This window comes from Haliotis rubra, unplaced genomic scaffold (genome assembly GCF_003918875.1).
Source record: "Haliotis rubra isolate DU_JTF1 unplaced genomic scaffold, ASM391887v1 Scf99, whole genome shotgun sequence".
Lineage (NCBI taxonomy): Eukaryota > Metazoa > Mollusca > Gastropoda > Lepetellida > Haliotidae > Haliotis > Haliotis rubra.
This window is the reverse complement of record NW_025767734.1, coordinates 1,726,123-1,744,256: the sequence shown is the minus strand read 5'-3', so window position 1 is coordinate 1,744,256 and position 18,134 is coordinate 1,726,123. Positions and strand designations below refer to the sequence as shown.

General features: G+C 41.3%; 1 protein-coding gene across 1 annotated transcript in view; it reads right to left on the bottom strand.

The window, feature by feature from the left end:
- Positions 1 to 18,134, bottom strand: part of LOC124265644 (serine/threonine-protein kinase 32B-like) — a 155,398-nt gene that overhangs the window by 64,276 nt on the left and 72,988 nt on the right. The window contains exon 2 of the mRNA XM_046700437.1: positions 15,107 to 15,162. Coding sequence (XP_046556393.1) covers positions 15,107 to 15,162 — 56 coding nt within the window. The remainder of the gene's footprint in view (positions 1 to 15,106; positions 15,163 to 18,134) is intronic.

Genomic DNA, 18,134 nt, shown 5'->3' with positions numbered 1-18,134 from the left:
AAACAAGTTTAAGAATAAATACAGCGCCAAGCTTTGTTTAAACGCCATTACCTGCGCGTGCGTCATTCAGATTCTTCCTCTAAACGTTTGATTCAATCCATGCTGCTCTAAACCCGTTAACAGATGGATCTGGTGTAAACTCAACATGTCGCAGACACGCTTGCCAATAAACCAGGTGAAAGTTGGTTTAACGTCGTGCTTGAGAATATTTCGCTCATGCCAATAAACCAGCCCTGCACTGGAAACACAATATATTTCACGCAACATGGTGTACACGTGTTGTGTGTTCTCCTACACACAGTATATGGGTTTTCAAAGGACATTCGTGGGATGCAAACTGCATCAAGTTACGTGAGTCAGTAAACTGAATCCAATGTTTTGTTTTTTGTTGTTGTTTGATTTTTTTTAATACTTTTTTATTACTTGTTTTGCTTTTGTTTCAGTATTCTTGAGTTAATTCTTTTTCTTTGTTTTTTTAATTTTGGCTTGGAGTTTTATATATACTGGACAAAAAGAGTTAGGGATATATGTAAATTTTGAAATTATTAATAATGATCTATTTATTCATTGACACACTGATAAAATATCAGTCATAAAAATACCAATATCCCTAACTTATTTTGTCCAGTATATTTAATTTTTTGTAGGGTGTGGTTGTTTTTTGTTGTTGTTTATCATAAGCCGTTGTTTACGCATGACACGATCACCGTATGGCTAAATTGCTTTGTGAAACGGGTCAGTAGTCTTGGGTCGTTCATGAGCCGGATTATACGATCAGGGGTTAACATGTCAGATTCTCACGGATATCATTTCTATGTTTTGCACCTGGTATCCAGCTGAATACACCGTGACGGTGGTCATGCTATTGACCACTAGTTTGACGGCTCGTGGCTAACTCTAACACGCCTCCTTGGTAAAGTCATGAACACTCAGCCAGTCAGAAGATGGGCCTGCACGTGAGACTTCATTCGCGAAGCTCTTTCATTCAATAAGCACCCAAGGGAACCGCTTCCACCAGACACGGTCTTCTCAAAGGAACTACGTCAAGGTCCGACAACAATAACAATCTATAAAGGAAACAAGCTAGTCCCAACGATACTCACAAGAGACTTGCGATTCGCCAACTAGCTGATTTGCACTGGATACGATCTGGACTGATTGAGCCAGGGATAAATCCTGATTGGTGATGATAAATATCGATCTGACAGATCGATCAAAGTGATTGACGTATACAGTATCGGACACCGTTCAATGGAAGTGCTTCCGTAGTAACAAGAATAGGTAGCTGGCCTGACGAAACCTCGTATTCTGCTAGATTCTGCATTGAGCGGACTTGAGTAGCTCGTCCTTGATCCCAGCCAGACAGGCTCCAGAGATAAACAGAAGTTTCTCTTCAAAGAAATGAGATACACAACGCCTAAACGTAATCTCATTTGTTTGTCAGATGCGCAGCATTGTTTGTGATAGCCAAATGCCTCAGAGAATTTACTGCTCTTCAGGGTGGTAAACCAGTTAACAATGGCGGACCAAAAAGAACGGTGGCTCATTTGTGCCATCATGTTGCCAGTATGTTAATATAACCTCTCGAAAACAAAAACGAGAACAAAACATATGTAAATAAAAGCTTGAAAAATAACCTCCATGAAATTCATCACCTCAGAACTATAATGGTTTGAGTTTTAAGTTTGCTTTGATGCTTTTTTTAAAATGGTCTTCGCGGAAAAAATTGGAACTTTCGTCAAGATCATGCATAGAAGCACTGTCCCGCCCGAGTCTCTTACTGACGACCTGGCCCCTCTGCCATCGACAATGTCTACACATTAAAATAAACATACGCGATGAAAATCTGATAATTTTAATCAAATATATTTTAAATATTTTACTAAATATCCTAAAGCATGACAAACATCCATTTATCCGACGTTCCTTGTTCCAAAGAGACCGAAGCCCTGCGGACATGTAGCGATGTACGGTCCCTGTGAGTGAGTGAGTGAGTGAGTGAGTGAGTGAGTGAGTGAGTGAGTGAGTGAGTGAGTGAGTGAGTGAGTGAGTGAGTGAGTGAGTGAGTGAGTGAGTGAGTGAGTGAGTGAGTGAGTGAGTGAGTGAGTGAGGTTAGTTTTACGCCGCACTCAGCAATATTCCAGCTTTATCGCGACGGTCTGCAAATATTCAAGTCTGGACCAGAAAATCCAGTGATCATCAACATTTCAAGAATTTCGGCAAAATTCTAGCCAAGTAGTTAAAGTTAAGTTTAAGGCCTAGCGAAGGTTTGATACCATTAATAACACGTCAGTTAGTCGACCCCCTTTCCCTGTTTTACCCACTTGAACTAGATATATTATAGTAATAATAGGCTAGTGAGATCATCGTCTCTTTCATAGGGGGTTGGGGTTATGATGTTTCATGAACACAATGTACATTCATCATGGTAGAATCGAAAATTGGTGTATATAGAAAGAATTTGGTCGCTTTATTCTCCATGTTTGAATTAAAATTAAATTTTAATCGACGTATTCCAAGTTGGTTATCATTATGTTCATGCAGAGTATCGAAGGTAGCCACACTGGAAACGAATACTGAATAAACAAGTTGACACCCTGTCTACCAAACTCATATAAAAGACATCCAGTGACTGATTACTTTGTTTCCAGCAACACTGGAATTAACATGGAATTACGTTAGATCACGCATGCTCATGCAAAGCAGATTAAAAGTTCGCATGTGTCGACACCGTCTACAAAAGAATTGGGCACGTCGTTGCAGATACACATCAAGCAGCAGTATTGATTGTTCTGACGCTCAAAAACCCTACCACTGAACATAGAATTCTCACCGGCAGCGTTTCACCCATATAAATTCCTACGGCTATCGGATCCTGTTACGTCCAAGGGGCGTAACTCTGGCAGCTATACGACCGGGTCATCCCGGCTTCCTGGGAAATGTTTAGCTTCTTGTTGCTGACTTAAAACATAATCAATACCTCAGTGTTGAAGGTACAGACTGCCATACTTCATTCCATTAAAGTAGGCGAACCACGGTTGTTATGAGCGTTTTAAAGGCTCTTAATATTAATTGACGGTATAATATTGGCTTTTTCGCGTCGAACGACTTCATGGCACCAATTTTATGTACAACGGATTTTAAAAGAAATGTATTTCAGCTCTTTTCTGAAAGGAATATTGTTAACCAATTTTTTAAGGTTTTACAGTGTTCAGAAAAAACAGCAAAATTCTTAAATTGTAAGACCCATTTAAAATCATGTCTGGAAAATGCCGTAGTTCTTCCATACAAAATGTCATATTCAAACTGACGTGGAAAGTTCCAGATTTGTTGCACTCATTATTTAAGTATTCTTAATGCCTCTTTAGACTAGACGGCTTAACAAAACTCTTCCTTGCACATTCCCTTGAATATTGGTACAACCAAGTAATCTATTAAAAGTGTGTTTCCTACATTCAGCACGTAACGCCATTGCATGGTATCTCAGTCCATTGATTCGTTGAAAGGCGACTTATCTGCGCCACGTGTTCAAACATGATTCATTGTCCTTCCATTTAATGCCCGGTAAGTCTACTTCAGCGGTCTGTGAAGGTCAAAACTTTATCTTCTGGGTCTGTTTATTGTTTAATCCGAACTCAGCAACATTCCAGCTATGCGATAGCGTTCAGTAGAGTCTGGACCAGACAATCCAATGATTGGCATGTTTGGATCCATCTGTGATATTGCGATAGGATGAGTGAGTGAGTTTGGCTTCAGCTGGTTTTGTCAGAATGTTGGGTTCAGCTTAAACAGTGCAGATCTGTATTGAATGAGTGAGTGAGTTTAGTTTTATGCATCACGGCGGCGGACACCAGAAATTGGCTCCACATATTGTACTCATGTGGGGAATCGAAACCGGGTGATGAGCGAACACTTTAACCACGAGACTAACCCACTGCCCCTGATGGTATGACATGATGTCAGTGAGCCACTGACCACGAGATCCCATTAGTCGTCTCAGTCGACAAGCATGGGTTGCTGAAGATCAATTGTTAATGCAGGCTCCATTCGCAACTATTGGCTGTCAAGTTAAATTTGTTACCTCGGCTAAAACATGTTTCAATCTGTTAAAATAAATGAGAAAGTGAGTGCGTTGAACGATCTCTTGGCGTATTTTCCCAATAATTTGACGGCTTAATGTGAAAGGACAGCCTAAAGAGCTGTTTACCACTTTGATGTTCACGAGGCCGTATTCAGTGGTGACAAATTGAGTTTCACGACAATCATCGGATTCTGGCACGACTAAGGGAAGCAACTCAGCACAAAGAATCCCAGCGGTTACTGGGTCAGCGGTGACCCCGATGGGTAAAATGAAAGTAATAATGAATTTGTCATCTTGAATAGAGATCACTTTTACGAGAAACAATTGTATCGCAGTGTCCATCATGTTTCCCATTTTGATGGAAAGAAGACATCTTTCGTTTATTTTTTAAATTCATAAGTATTAACAAAAACAACAAATTGGTTCATTTCATGTCAGACATTATAAACAACATAACCCCAGCAAGCGGCTGTAAACATTTACTTTGAACCGTAAAGATCGGGGTTAGAATTGGTCTTCAGTAACCCATGCGTGTCGTAAGAGGCGACTACCGGGATCGGATGCTCAGGCTCGCTGACTTGGTTGACACATGTCATCGTATCCCAGTTGCGTAGATAAGTTCTCATGCTGTTGATCACTGGACTGTCTGGTCTAGACTCGATTATTCACAGGCCACTGCCATATAGCTGGAAGATTGATGAATGTGACGTTAAACAGCAACCAACCAACCAATCATTGAGCGCTACACCACTAACTGGCTTTGAAAGTTTAATATTGCCTATTGCTTACTACTACTGTGACAGAATGAACCCATCTCACTGACAGCAGATCACGTACACTAATACGATACGATGTGTGTAGATCGCAGGAAGCATCATTAGTGTCAGAGGAACTTGGAAATCATCCAAGTCAGATCTGAGTTTTAGGTACGAGCGAGCAAAGATCTGAGACAAGTATAACTAATCTCTGTGTCCGAAGAGCCAAACAAAAACGTTGCGATGTTATAATGTTGTAGATTGATAATATGTCTTGGCTCATTTTGAAAATTTGTGAGATATTTTATACACAATTAGAATCAACAATTGAAATACACTCTTCAAAAAAAGAAACGCATGGGTGATTTTAAGATGTTGGACTCGTGTAGCTGTGGCAAAAACAAATCAAATATACTATTACTTTCCAAAACGTCATCTTTGTGTGATTGTAAACAGATTCAGCGACAAAAGGCTGCAATTTTAACTTTCCCCCTTGTTTTAGAAGCGTTTGAAGAAATGGCGCCAAAACGTCACCAAGAAAACATGCAAAGCAAAATGTACGTGTAAGCAAGCGGAAAGGAATGCGGTATCGATCACTATATAAAGGTTAACGTTGTGTTTAATTCATTCGAAAATGTGTCATTAGTTTTTTAAATCATTATGCCACAACCGAGTGCCGCTAATCGAAACATCGGCATGGGCCGCCTTGAATCTGGAGAGTCGCAGTCTGCAGTTGCCCGACATTTCAACGTTCATCAGAGCACCATATCTCGACTTTGGGATCGTTTCCTGCTGATCATTTCCGCCCAAGATCGCCCGAGAAGCAGCGGTCCAAGAGCCAAGGACGCTGCATCCGAGCTGCTCACTTGCGTCAACGTCTTGCCACAGTTGTGGAGATTGCACAACACATCCCTGGTTTGAGAAGAATTTGCGATCAAACTGTCAGGAATCGATAGCGTGAAGTGGAGATTCGACCAAGAAGGCCAGTTGTCGCTCCTGTTTTGAGAGACTTCCATTGGTGCAATTGCTTGCGGTGATGTCGTAGAGTCCGGAACTGGAACCTTAGAAACTGGATGCGAGTCTGGTTCAGTGATGAATCACGATTTCTTCCTCACCAACGAGATGGAAGACAGCATGTTTACCGTCGGAGAAATGAAAGTTTTGCCCCTAATTGCATTCCACAGGTCGACAGATTCGGTGGAGAAAGTGTCATGGCGTGGGGTGCGATATCCAGCACATAAAGATCTGACTTAGTAATGGTTCAGGGGAATTTCACAGCAAATCGGTACATCGACGAAGTCGTTGCACGTTACACGCATCCAATTATGGACCGACGAGTAGTTCCAGCATGACACTACCTCACATACAACACGCGTCATGGTCCGCTACCTTGCCTATTCTAACGCCAATGTCTTGCCGTGGCCTTCCTGATCACCAGATCTAAACCTGATAGAACACCTATGGGATGAACTCGATCGACGTGTAGGTCAACGTCAAAACACGCCTCAGAAACATTGTTAGGAACAGTGGGCTTATGTGCTTCTTTCTTCCTTTTTTTTTCTTTTTCCTTATCTTCCTTTTTTTATTGATGAGTATATTTTGTTACGATTAAAAAAGTTTTGCCGTGACAAAAGGTTTAAGAGTCCCCTTTGAACCAGCAAAATAGAACACAGACAAGTCTAAAATATTCAATAATATATTGAGCAAACAATGAGCAACCTACAATGAATGATAATACAGATTTCTAGTACAATGCAATTGAGTCACAAATATAAATTATTGGGTCACAAATATAAAATATTAACTCACCAGATTCTTGATATTTGCAATGAGAGCAGATATACTGATTGAAGGTTGTTTACAATGACAGTAGTTGAATAGACAAGCACGGTCAGTCTTGAAATGTTGGTCAGCTTGACGATGGCAGACAGATGTGTATAAATCCAGTCATGTGAAAAGTCCCGTCGCACAACTCTACAACCAGCCTTTATATAGCTCTTACACAGTTCTCGAGCATCCTAGTAAAGCTAGGCTTCATCATTATGCTCTCAGAACACCATAGAACCATGTGGAAGACACACGACGTGACAAGACCCGGAAGTCAAAACAAATAAAGTCAGCCAAGGGAGGCAACTCTGTAGCACTATCAAAAACGTGTGTCGCTACAAACACCATTGCCATTGGACATATATGATGCGAGATGCGAGCCAAAGCCCACACTCAAAACTCAAAACATTGTGACCCATAACAACTATCACTTAATCAATGTGATATTACAAATTACAAATCACAAAAATAAAACACACTCGCATAACAATTTCTTTTGTTACAGGTGCTACATTAAGCAACTGAAGAATTAATTCCAACAATCTCTGTGAAGGGTTTCGTATATAAAATGTTTTAATAAAACAAAAATAATGTTTCAAAAGAATAACTTAAAATTGCATAGTGTTTATTTTTTATATGATTAAGGATGCACGCGTCTTTGTAATTCCCAATACCAATTGTTCTGGATAACGTCTTTGATGGCAAACGCTTTCATGTCCTGATGATAAAGAAGGCGGTGGGGTTAAAGCGTTCCCCCGTCACGCCAAAGACCCCCATTTCCCACATGGGTGCAACGTGTGAAGCCCATTTCTGATGTCCCCCGCCCGGATATTGCTGGAATAACACTAAAAGCTGCATACATCGTTACTCACTCACTCACGATCATTATGGGTCTACCAGTATAACTATCCCAATTCGTGCTCGTGGGTTTCAAATTGCTGGCATAATGATAGAAGCGGTGTAAAACTATATTCACTCACTTGATAATAACGACTTGGTATTTAAACAGCCATGTTCTGAATACAACTAAACTGATAAGCAAAATTAAAGTTTCTAAACTGAAACGTGGATACACCTGAGTGACTAGAAGCGGCCGACCTGGTGTTACGGTAATGTCATCAGGTTGATTTGGGCTGCCTATGGCCTCTCTGTCAGTCGCTGGACAGTGTCCAGAAAGGACCAAAGTGCAGTGTCGGTACAATATTAGAGCTTACAAACCACCAGGCGGCCTAACGCTGACATCGAGACACCGATGCTGACCTGGATAGGCTCAAACACTGAGACATTGGCTGAAGGGAAACGGCAAAGAGTCGCAGACTCAATCTACCACCGACAATGAGACGTCGCGTTCTTGCGTTCAAGACGTCGAACCATTACGTTCATGACGCTTTGACAACGTGACATCAGGGTTGGAGGCGGGAGCTAGAGATTTTGGAAGGAAATATCTCTTGACAGCTCCACGTTGACCATGTTCCCAGCACTGTTGTAGGACAGTCCTTGTAACAGAAACCTGGAGCCTTGCTTCAGTGAGACAATGCAAAGCTGTACACAGCCAACTACGTAAATCTCATCATCTGCAGAGTGAGTGAGTTGGGTTTTACACCGTTAGTAATATTCCAGCAATATCACGGCGGGGACACCAGAAATGGGCTTCACATATTGTACCCATGTGGGAATCGAACCCGGATCTTCGGCGTGACGAGCGAACGCTTTAACCACTTGGCTACCCCTCATGATCTGCAGAACTCCTGTGGGATCACATTGACCGTGACACAAGGGCATGACCAGTTGGCGCTTATAACAGGGACCTTTTAGCTCAGGCCCTCCGAGAAGAATTGCGTCGAGTCCCATTTCTTGTGATCAGACGTCTCACATCTTGTGGCCGTCATCGAGATAAGGCGTTTATTGATGCTTGTGGTTGGCATACACGATATTGACTGACAAGCGTGACATTCTGAAGGATTAAAGGGAATTTCATGTGATGATTTCAGTCTTGATGGTTGATCGATTACTGAAAACTGACCCTATCCTCCAACTGTTGATACAGTGTCGTCATACATGCTCTCATTCACGGCATAACTTGTAATGATGTTCATTCAGAGCACGAGGACCTTCCTTCAAACACATCCTGTTCTGCTCTAGGTCGCCTTCTGGCCGTCAGTTAATGTAAGTTGTCAGCTTTTGAGAACTCATTTATTTTGAACGTAGTAGTGCTGACAACAAAGTGAAATATATCAAATACACCGAGGCATAAAAAAACTTATACCCATTTTGTTTTATCTTTTATGTAGTTATCTAAAATTGAAAGAACTGTTGTTGATATTGATTATGTGATTCCTGCAGCTGCCAGAAGAATGTAATCTCTGGCTGGCGACTGTGTACAATATATTGCCTTAGTGAAGAAATGAATTAGCAAGGACATGACCCCCGCGTACTATGTTTGAAATGTGTTTTCTTGTTTTGCTTGTCGTTTAAAGCCGCACTCAGCAATATTTCAACTGTATGGCGGCGTTTGTAAATAAGTCTGGACCAGACATTGCTGAAGACCAATTCTAACCCGGATCTTCATGGGTCTGCTGGAAATGTAAATAAGTGCCGAAAAATATAACAAATTTACATATTGTCAAACATAAGATCACCAAAATACCCATCTTTAGATTATTAGCATACGAATCATATTTATTATTTATACTGCTTTGATCAAATAAAATACTTGTTGGTCCCTGCCTGGCGCTCGGCAATAATGGGTGCAACAAGGACTGATCGGCTAGGAGTCAGTATAATGTGCCTGAGTGGGGTATTCATGTTTAACTGCGGCATGGAATCTCATTGAGCTAGCACTATAAAACCAGCTTAAGTCTGGGTTAGTACAAGCAGCCGCACATACACACGCATACACGTCGTCATATGAGCAAAATATTCCTAAGTGCGACGTTAAACCCCATTTCACCTCACCTCACCTCACCTCACCTCACCTCAAATATAATACTTTATAAACTAGAATCATGTAGAAGTATTCTTTGAGAACTTAATAAGCACCGATACATTTCATTTTGTGGACATTATGCCTCCAACATTCGTTTCTTTCTTTCACAAAAAAGTGAAAATTGTATTTTACCGAATATCATGAAGTTGGTCTACCTGGCTTACAAACTGGATGAAATATGACCCCCTCAAATTGAATGGTATGTAAAATTCCACCCGTAAAGTGTGCATTGAGTAATTATCATTCTGTACTATCCCCAAAAAGAAGAGCGGAAGGTCGCGGGTTCGATCCCCGACCGCGTCATACCATTAAAATATGGTACTTGTTGGTCCCTACCTGGCGCTCGGCATTAATGGGTACAACAAGGACTGGTCGGCTTGGAGTCAGTATAATGTGACTGAGTGGGGTATTAATGCTTCACTGCGGTATGGTATCTTAGTGGGCTAGCACTATAAAACCAGCTTAAGTCTGGGCTAGTACAAGCAGCCGCATATACACATACACACGCATGCACGTCGTCATATGAGCGAAATATTCTCAAGCACGACGTAAAACCCAATTTCACCTCACCTCACCCCAAAAAGAAACGCATAGCCGTTTTGAATTTGTAAAAATCTATTAATAACCTAATGTTTTCAAACAATCTTCAAAATATGTAACAAAAGGGTTGATAACATGATTTTACACAATTGCACAAGTGAAAAGTCGAATGTTGATTATGATGAGATTTCTTACAAGAACAGAAATCACCTTCCAGTTGAAATTGTGCAGCAAAGAGCATGAACTGTCTGGCTATAAAACCCAGATTACTTTCGGAAATTGGCATCCGTTTTGAAGGAGTTTCAAGGTCAAATCACTACGCCAAGTCTTGACGCTGCGACACGGAACAACGCCATTGAAGGAATGCACGCTGGAGATTACCAATGTTCTGTTGCCAGGCGTCTGAATGTTAGTCTGAGTACGATATCACTGCTTACAACCAAACATGAATAACAAATGTGTCAATGACCGTCCCCGTACAGGAAAACCTCGAGTCAGCCTTGTAGCCCAAGATCGGTACATCCGGGTACTACATTTGCGTGATCGTACTGCCACGTATGAGAGCACAGCTGCCAGGGTGCCTGGACTTCGGAGAATATCCGGTCAAACTGTACGGAACAGGTTGAGAGAGATTGGACTGAGAGCCAGGAGACCCGACGTCGGGACCATGCTACGATATGTGAAATTATCCACTTGGTTGTATAGATATTACCTTCTTCTAAACTGATGTAAACATTCATTTCTTAACGTCTATTTGTGGACGAGTTATACATGTTTGAAAATACAACATTTTCGCAACAGATTTCTGGGTTATGCGTTTCTTTTTTGGAATAGTATATTATTTTGATTACAGATTTTTCATTGTCTATGAAGGGTTCCTAAAATCTTTAATTACAAATTGAATATCCAATAAAATGTTTAGCTTCATAATAACTGAAAATAATTCTGAACTAGTAAAATAAACTGGATGGGTTTTTTAATTTACAAATCATAAAATTTGTTACTATAATCACTGCATTTAGAGAATTGTTAGTCTTGCCTTTGAATCTAAACATCTAATCTAAACATATGTCTTTTGTATAGTATCCAAGCCAAAGTTAAGAATGTCAGTATCAACATGGTCGCAGAGTAATAACATATATGTGACCTATTGACCGTAATGGAAGAACATTCGTTGGCCCCTCAGCCCTGTGTACCTCTGACGATGTACTGATACTACCGAGGTTCCACGTTACATGCTCCTGACCAGATCCTGTGGTCGATGGGCTCAGTGTAAATGAACAAATACACCGACTGGCACGATTTGGGTTCTCTGATGCCAGTGATGGGATCATATGATCGAATGTCGTTATTGACACGATGCTGATGATCAAATGACAATTTGGGTCGATTACCAGTAATGGTGCACTCCTACTGCCAGATCGGTAATAGCGGCGTTCCTCGACACATCTCTGCTTGTACTGGCCAAGTACGATGGCGAAGCCTTGCGTTGATGTTAAAACACTAATTGGGCTCTTCATCTGCACAAGCATGAATCATTTACATCCGGGTTTATCGCAAGGGAGAACCCTTTTCGAGGAAGCGTGACTTATAGCCATCAATATTGTACGTTCAGACTACCTACTGATATCATCAGGGCCTCACCATTCCGTGTTAGGTCGAGACTATAGTAGGTTTGGTTGATTGGTTGGTTGGTTGGTTGGTTGGTTGGTTGGTTGGTTGTTTAACGCCGCACTCAGTAATATTCCAGCTATATGGCTGCTGTCTGTAAACAATCGAATCTGGACCAGACAATCCAGTGATAAACAGCACTGGGATACGAGTGAAAGTAGAGTTTGATCACTTATAGGTGATAGTACTCGTTCAAGGAGATAGACCTTCATGTTAATAGGTTGTGTGCGAGTGCGTGTGCGTGTGCGTGTGCGTGTGCGTGTGCATGTGCATGGCGACCATATTAAGATCTTTTTTACATTCCGGTGCCATTCCCACAGCTACCGATACATCGAAGTGAAGGTAGAGTTTGTATAATTACAAGTCATAATACTCTTTCAAAGAGATAGACCTTGATATGTTTATGTGTGTGTGTGTGTGTGTGTGCGTGTGCGTGTGTGTGTGTGTGTGTGTTTTGCTTGCGTTTGTGCGCATGGATTGCGACTGTATTAAGATAACAGAAACATCATTCCGGCGCCAGGCCAACAACCAGGGGGACATACTAAGGTAACATCTATTTCGACATCCACAATTTGGGGTCAGAACCCTCAAGAAATATGGCCTTATGATGTTCCCTTGTACAATGGCCGTAAAGTATTATTCAAAATACCATTCATCTTGGTTGCCTAACATGGTTGTGTCGAACTTACGGTTGTGTCGAAATAAACGCTAGATCTGTGTATTCTTAAATGAATCACCATTTTGCGGTTATGTCGAAGCTCGAATAAGTATTTACACAAGCCCCTTAAACTTCGACACAAAGGTGTTTAACTGTATCTACAAATCCGTATGTACGATATAAATGTAAGAATGGATCTTTAAATATCCTTATTATAAGGTACATAAGGACTACAATAAAGACGTAATTATGTCTTGGGATATGTCTTTTGGAAAACAATCTGATGTACCGATTCCAGAATAATCAGATAGTATTTTTAAACAAAATTCGATATTTTTAAAATTAATAATGTTGTGTTCCATTCAACATATACAGAAACAAACATATGTGATTGAAGGAGAATACCGGTTTGGCAGAGCAAATTACTTTTAGTCTATTTGCTCGAGAAAATCTTCACATTTCCCCTGAAAAAGTACCGACATTTTCAGATTAAAAAGTAATTGCAGACGATACATGATCTGCAACATCTCGGCCTCATTAGTCTTCTTCGATAATGTATAACTGATATTACTTTCAGTCTTAAGAGGGGCGGTGGGGTATCCTGGTGGTTAAAGCGTCTGCTCCTCACGCCGAAGACCCGGGTTCGAATCCCCACATGGGCACAATGTGTGAAGCCCATTTCTGGTGTCCCCCGCCGTGATGTTGCTGGAATATTGCTTAAAAACGGCGTAAAACTATACTCACTCACTCAGTCTTAAGAATCGAACATCCCTCAACCAGGTTGCTTTTCCTCAGACACCTGAGCCTTATGATAAAAGCACATTAGCTGTGAGGAAATTAGTTTCCAGGCGTTTAGATCGTGAAAATCCGTGTAATTCCGTAACGAGCCGAAAAGCTACGTATTGCAGATCTTACAGTAATCGTAAGCAGAGCACGGGGGAGCTGTTTCCGCGGTTAAGCGAAAATGTACTGTTACCCTGATGACTATTAATTGTGACGGCAAATCTTTCTATCCGCGTCAATCGTAATAGGAAACCCTTTAGTAGTATTGGCAAGTAGTATAGATGTAGTACTAATGTAAATGAAACCACTGCGATAACGACGTCCCCAACGACTCTCTGCCTCTTGCAGGGAAGCGTAGAAGTCATAGGGGAAATATTTATCAGAAGCTGGGTCACTGGAAGGACAGTACTCATTAGGGGACTGATCAAATGATGTGAAAAGCGTTACTAAATCAAACGTTGGGCGGTGAAATTAATGACAAATGATTATTTAATGGGCAAACAACCTAAATGTTGACTTCTTTGATCTACAAACGTGGCAAAACATTTCATCCCTCTCAAGCTATATATTTTCAATGTTTATCAGACAAACAAAATGTGTGCTTCTATTCCCAGATCTAACATCACCAATGTGTGGAAGTGGGAAGCTGTAATTAAGAGATAAGTTTCGACTTTGTCAACAGGAGACACCCAAGACGTCATACAAAGTTCGCAAGCTGTGACTGACTCATATATGTGTGACATTTCATCCCTCTCAAGCTATATATTTTCAATGTTTATCAGACAAACAAAATGTGTGCTTCTATTCCCAGATCTAACATCACCAATGTGTGGAAGTGGGAAGCTGTAATTAAGAGATAAGTTTCGACTTTGTCAACAGGAGACACCCAAGACGTCATACGAACATCACAAGCTGTGACTGACTCATATATGTGTGACATTCCAGTTCTATGGTCGCTGAGTAGGGCCATCTCTCGTCTCGTGATATCGCTTTCTCGCTTTCTCGCGGTCGGATGTTAAGGCGAGAAAGCGATGACCCTTATCAGCCACCATACAGTTCAGGGTTCCGATCCACAAAGCGTTCGTAACGTTACGACCTGTCGTAACTCTATGGTTTATCGGAGCGCTATGAACGCTTTGTGGATCGGGAACCAGGCTTCGACCAACTACCTAGTAAACATTCAACCGGTCTCATTATTGCCCGGAAACAAGGAAATGTCTAGACCGTCATATCTGTAAGTGAGTTGGTTTTAACGCCGTCGTGAACGGTATTCCAGTCATATCACGGCTTCCTGATGCGAGTTTTGCTTAACCCCGCACCAGCAATCTGGCATCTATACGCGGCTCCAAACAATGGAAATGTAATGGCATCCAGTTATGCGACATGTTTGAAAAAGCCACAGAAAACTTTCCATATTCCCAAGACACTTCTGCCAACCGCAGATTCGAATGTCCGAATATATCAAGAGCATGTCGAATGTCCGAATATATCAAGAGCATGTGTTTATTAAAGTGATGACACGAGGTATTCGCCTAAATGTGATCGTCTCCTGTCCCAATGTAGTCCCCGTCACAAACACACGCAAGGGCAAGTCAACCGTTCACCTGGAAAATCGTAACATATGTTATAAGCCAAAACAGGGAATGGCATCGGAGAACGGAACTGTCTTCCACGTGTCCACTATATAGCCTTTTGAAGCTCTCACCGAGGCTTGAATTCTGTAACATTGCTCAAACAGCTTTTGAGCAAGACAAACAACGTTTTAGCAAGAGTGGCAAATCTTTGAAGGATCGAATGACACCTACCTTCCCAAAACTTCCCTTCCCGATGGCACGGAGAATTTGAAAGTGGTCGAAGTTGACTGAAAAGAAAAAGAACACATCAATTCAATTCATTAAATTAACAAACTTAAGCAAAACATGTATGGATCGCTCTTTAGGTTACATTGTATTCTTAAACTTTATATCAATCATTTTACCAAAGGCAGAATTCGGTCAGTAAAAGATGACAATATTGTTTTGAATGTATGCTGATCCCAATTCTCTGAGGAACACAGACAGACTGTAGGCTATTCTTCGCGCAAGTTTCGCCCCGTGATGTGTACACATTGATTTGAAAGTGTTTAATATTCTAAGTGTCAAGTTGGCGTAGTGTTTCTATAGCGATATCTCCTGAGGACATGACGTTGGACATCCGCAAATTGTTTACTTTCATGTAGAAGCATGAAGAAGGCCATTAGGAGCTGCTGTCGGACCGTCTGTATTACATCCAGTAATTAGTCAAGTTTACTCCCTCGCCCTCCTAGAAATACATGACAAAAAATAGGGAACCCGAAAGGAACTACTAATCACTCTGACAAGTCACACCGGGTGAGAATATTGATCTTCAGTAACCCATGCTTGTCGTAAGAGGCGAGTAGCGGGATCGGGTGGTCAGGCTCGCTGACTTGGTTGACACATGTCATCGGTTCCCAATTGCGTAGATCGATGCTCGTGCTGTTGATCTGGTCCAGACTCGATTATTTACAGACCGCCGCCATATAGCTGGAATATTGCTGAGTGCAGCGTAAAACTAAACTCACTCACTGACAAGTTACAGCATGCGTATATTCGTATTAAAGCACAAAGTAGAATGCCTACGAGACCAGTGTTTGCCCTTAACCCTGAAAAACGGCAGGCCCTAAGGACCCAGAACCATAAAAGTTGTGGGTCCTGATCAGAATGTGTAGGTCCTATATTTTAATATGGAAATTATACTCTTATTTATTGGGGATGAAAACGCTGTCGGCCATAAGGACCTGCAGAAAAAAAAGTTGTGGGTCCAAGTGGTTTTCAGTCGGCTTCGGGCCTAAGGACCGATGTTAATTTAGAACGCTGTACGAGACTGCATCGTAAAGATAAGATAAAAAGGCTAATTGTGGTTTTGATTAGGGTTTGTTTGTGTGCGTATGTGTGAGAGAGAGTTGCAACAATCAAAAGGTGTAATTTCTCGACAGTGGGACAACTACTGTTAACTGTACCTTTACTGCACTGCGAAATAGATTCAGATGGCGAGCATTGTACAATAACTGATTAATTTCAGCTTCTGTCATCGTACATGAACACACCACATGACCTGCACGCCCCGAATAAGTTTATAGGCGCATACATTTTACCGACTAAGTTTTCGTCGGTAGTGTACCAATGTAAGAGAGGTTAAGGCAGTGGACTGGAATTCTGACCGCTCCAAGCCTCGTAACTCTAGCGAACAAGGAGCCAGTGTAGTATACTCGTAATACTCCATACAATGGGGAGTCACTACTCTGTGAAAATGTCAATATTTCCAAAGAGAATCGAGTGTTTGCAACTATCATAAATTAATTTAACTAAACTGAACCCAGTATTTGGGATCAAGAGTATTTTAAGAGATATATTAAGTGAAGACTGACCACCCTTTTTTATACTCTATCCCCAAACATATCCATGATCTCTAACTTGTTTGCTTTAGTATATCATGGATGTTCCGTATTACTGGAGATTTGCTGTTGTCCTCTGCAAGCCCGAACGTCGACTTTCGGAAAGAATGCCACTCATATGTGTCATATAACCAAATACTCACGACCTATTGTTTGGATGTTGCTTTACAGCAGGATCTGAAATATGACCATGTTTATGTTGATGTTCGTAAATGACCTGTTTGACACTCTTCGTTGGGCAATTGAAACGTTTCTCTAAATCGGTATGCGAGGATTGATTCAATTTCGTATTAAGCCAGTGGATCAGTGTCTACATGTCTGTACTGTATTGCCACTGCCCTTAGCATACAGAACCTTAGCATACACCCTGAGTGCTCAAAGATAACACTCATCTAATTGTTGATAATTGGATGGTAAAAACACAAATGCTCTCATGCACCCGAAACACGGGTATCAACAAGTGCGTTGTCTCCCTTGGCAAGTGGCTTCGTTCCAACGTGCCTCTGACCACGCTGCAGATAATGAGTACCGGATAGCGTAAGGGAATGTGAAAACCCTCTAGCGACCATAGGCATACTGGGTTGTATACTCCCCAGGGCGTTGAGAATGATAACTGGATCCACTGGTCGGGGAACAAATAAATTCTGTTGGTTCTTGTGTTTTTCATCCCAAATGAAATTGACACAACGTTATCTGAGTGAAATGCAATTCAGAGCGGCGTTGAAACGAACCATATGACTGAATCATTAGAGATGGGCATTGAACTGACCGACCCTCACGTTTTTATGGATTCAATTGACTGGACCTTGTCACTGAATCATTGAATCATTGACCATATCACTGAATCTTTGGAGGAGGGGAATTCAATTGACCGACCCTCAGGTTTTTATGGATTCAATTGACTCGACTTTATTATGTGATGAGGGATTAAACTGACTAAACCCTCAGTTCGACGATTGATTCAATTGACTGGATTATTTATACAGCTAGGAAATTGAGTGAAACGAATTGTCCGCAAGTGGGGTTAGCTTTGACGTCCCTCGTTATGTGAGGACTGATTCAATTGACAAGACACTTGACGCAATGAGGACCTTGGCTGTCTACAGATTCAATTGAACTGTATACTTTTATTTATTTATTATTGAATTTACCTAAATATCACGACATTGTACCGTCGTCCCCGGGGAGATACGTTTTATATTTTTCATCTCCGACAACCCCAGGTTGCCTTAAGAGGAGACCAACGGGATTGGGCGGTCAGACTCGCTGACATGGTTCATGCATGTCCTCATATTCCTATTGTGTAAATCGATTATGTGAATCACTTTATTATCTTAGGACAACAAAGAGTCCAAGCAACTGACCTCGCATCTGATCTT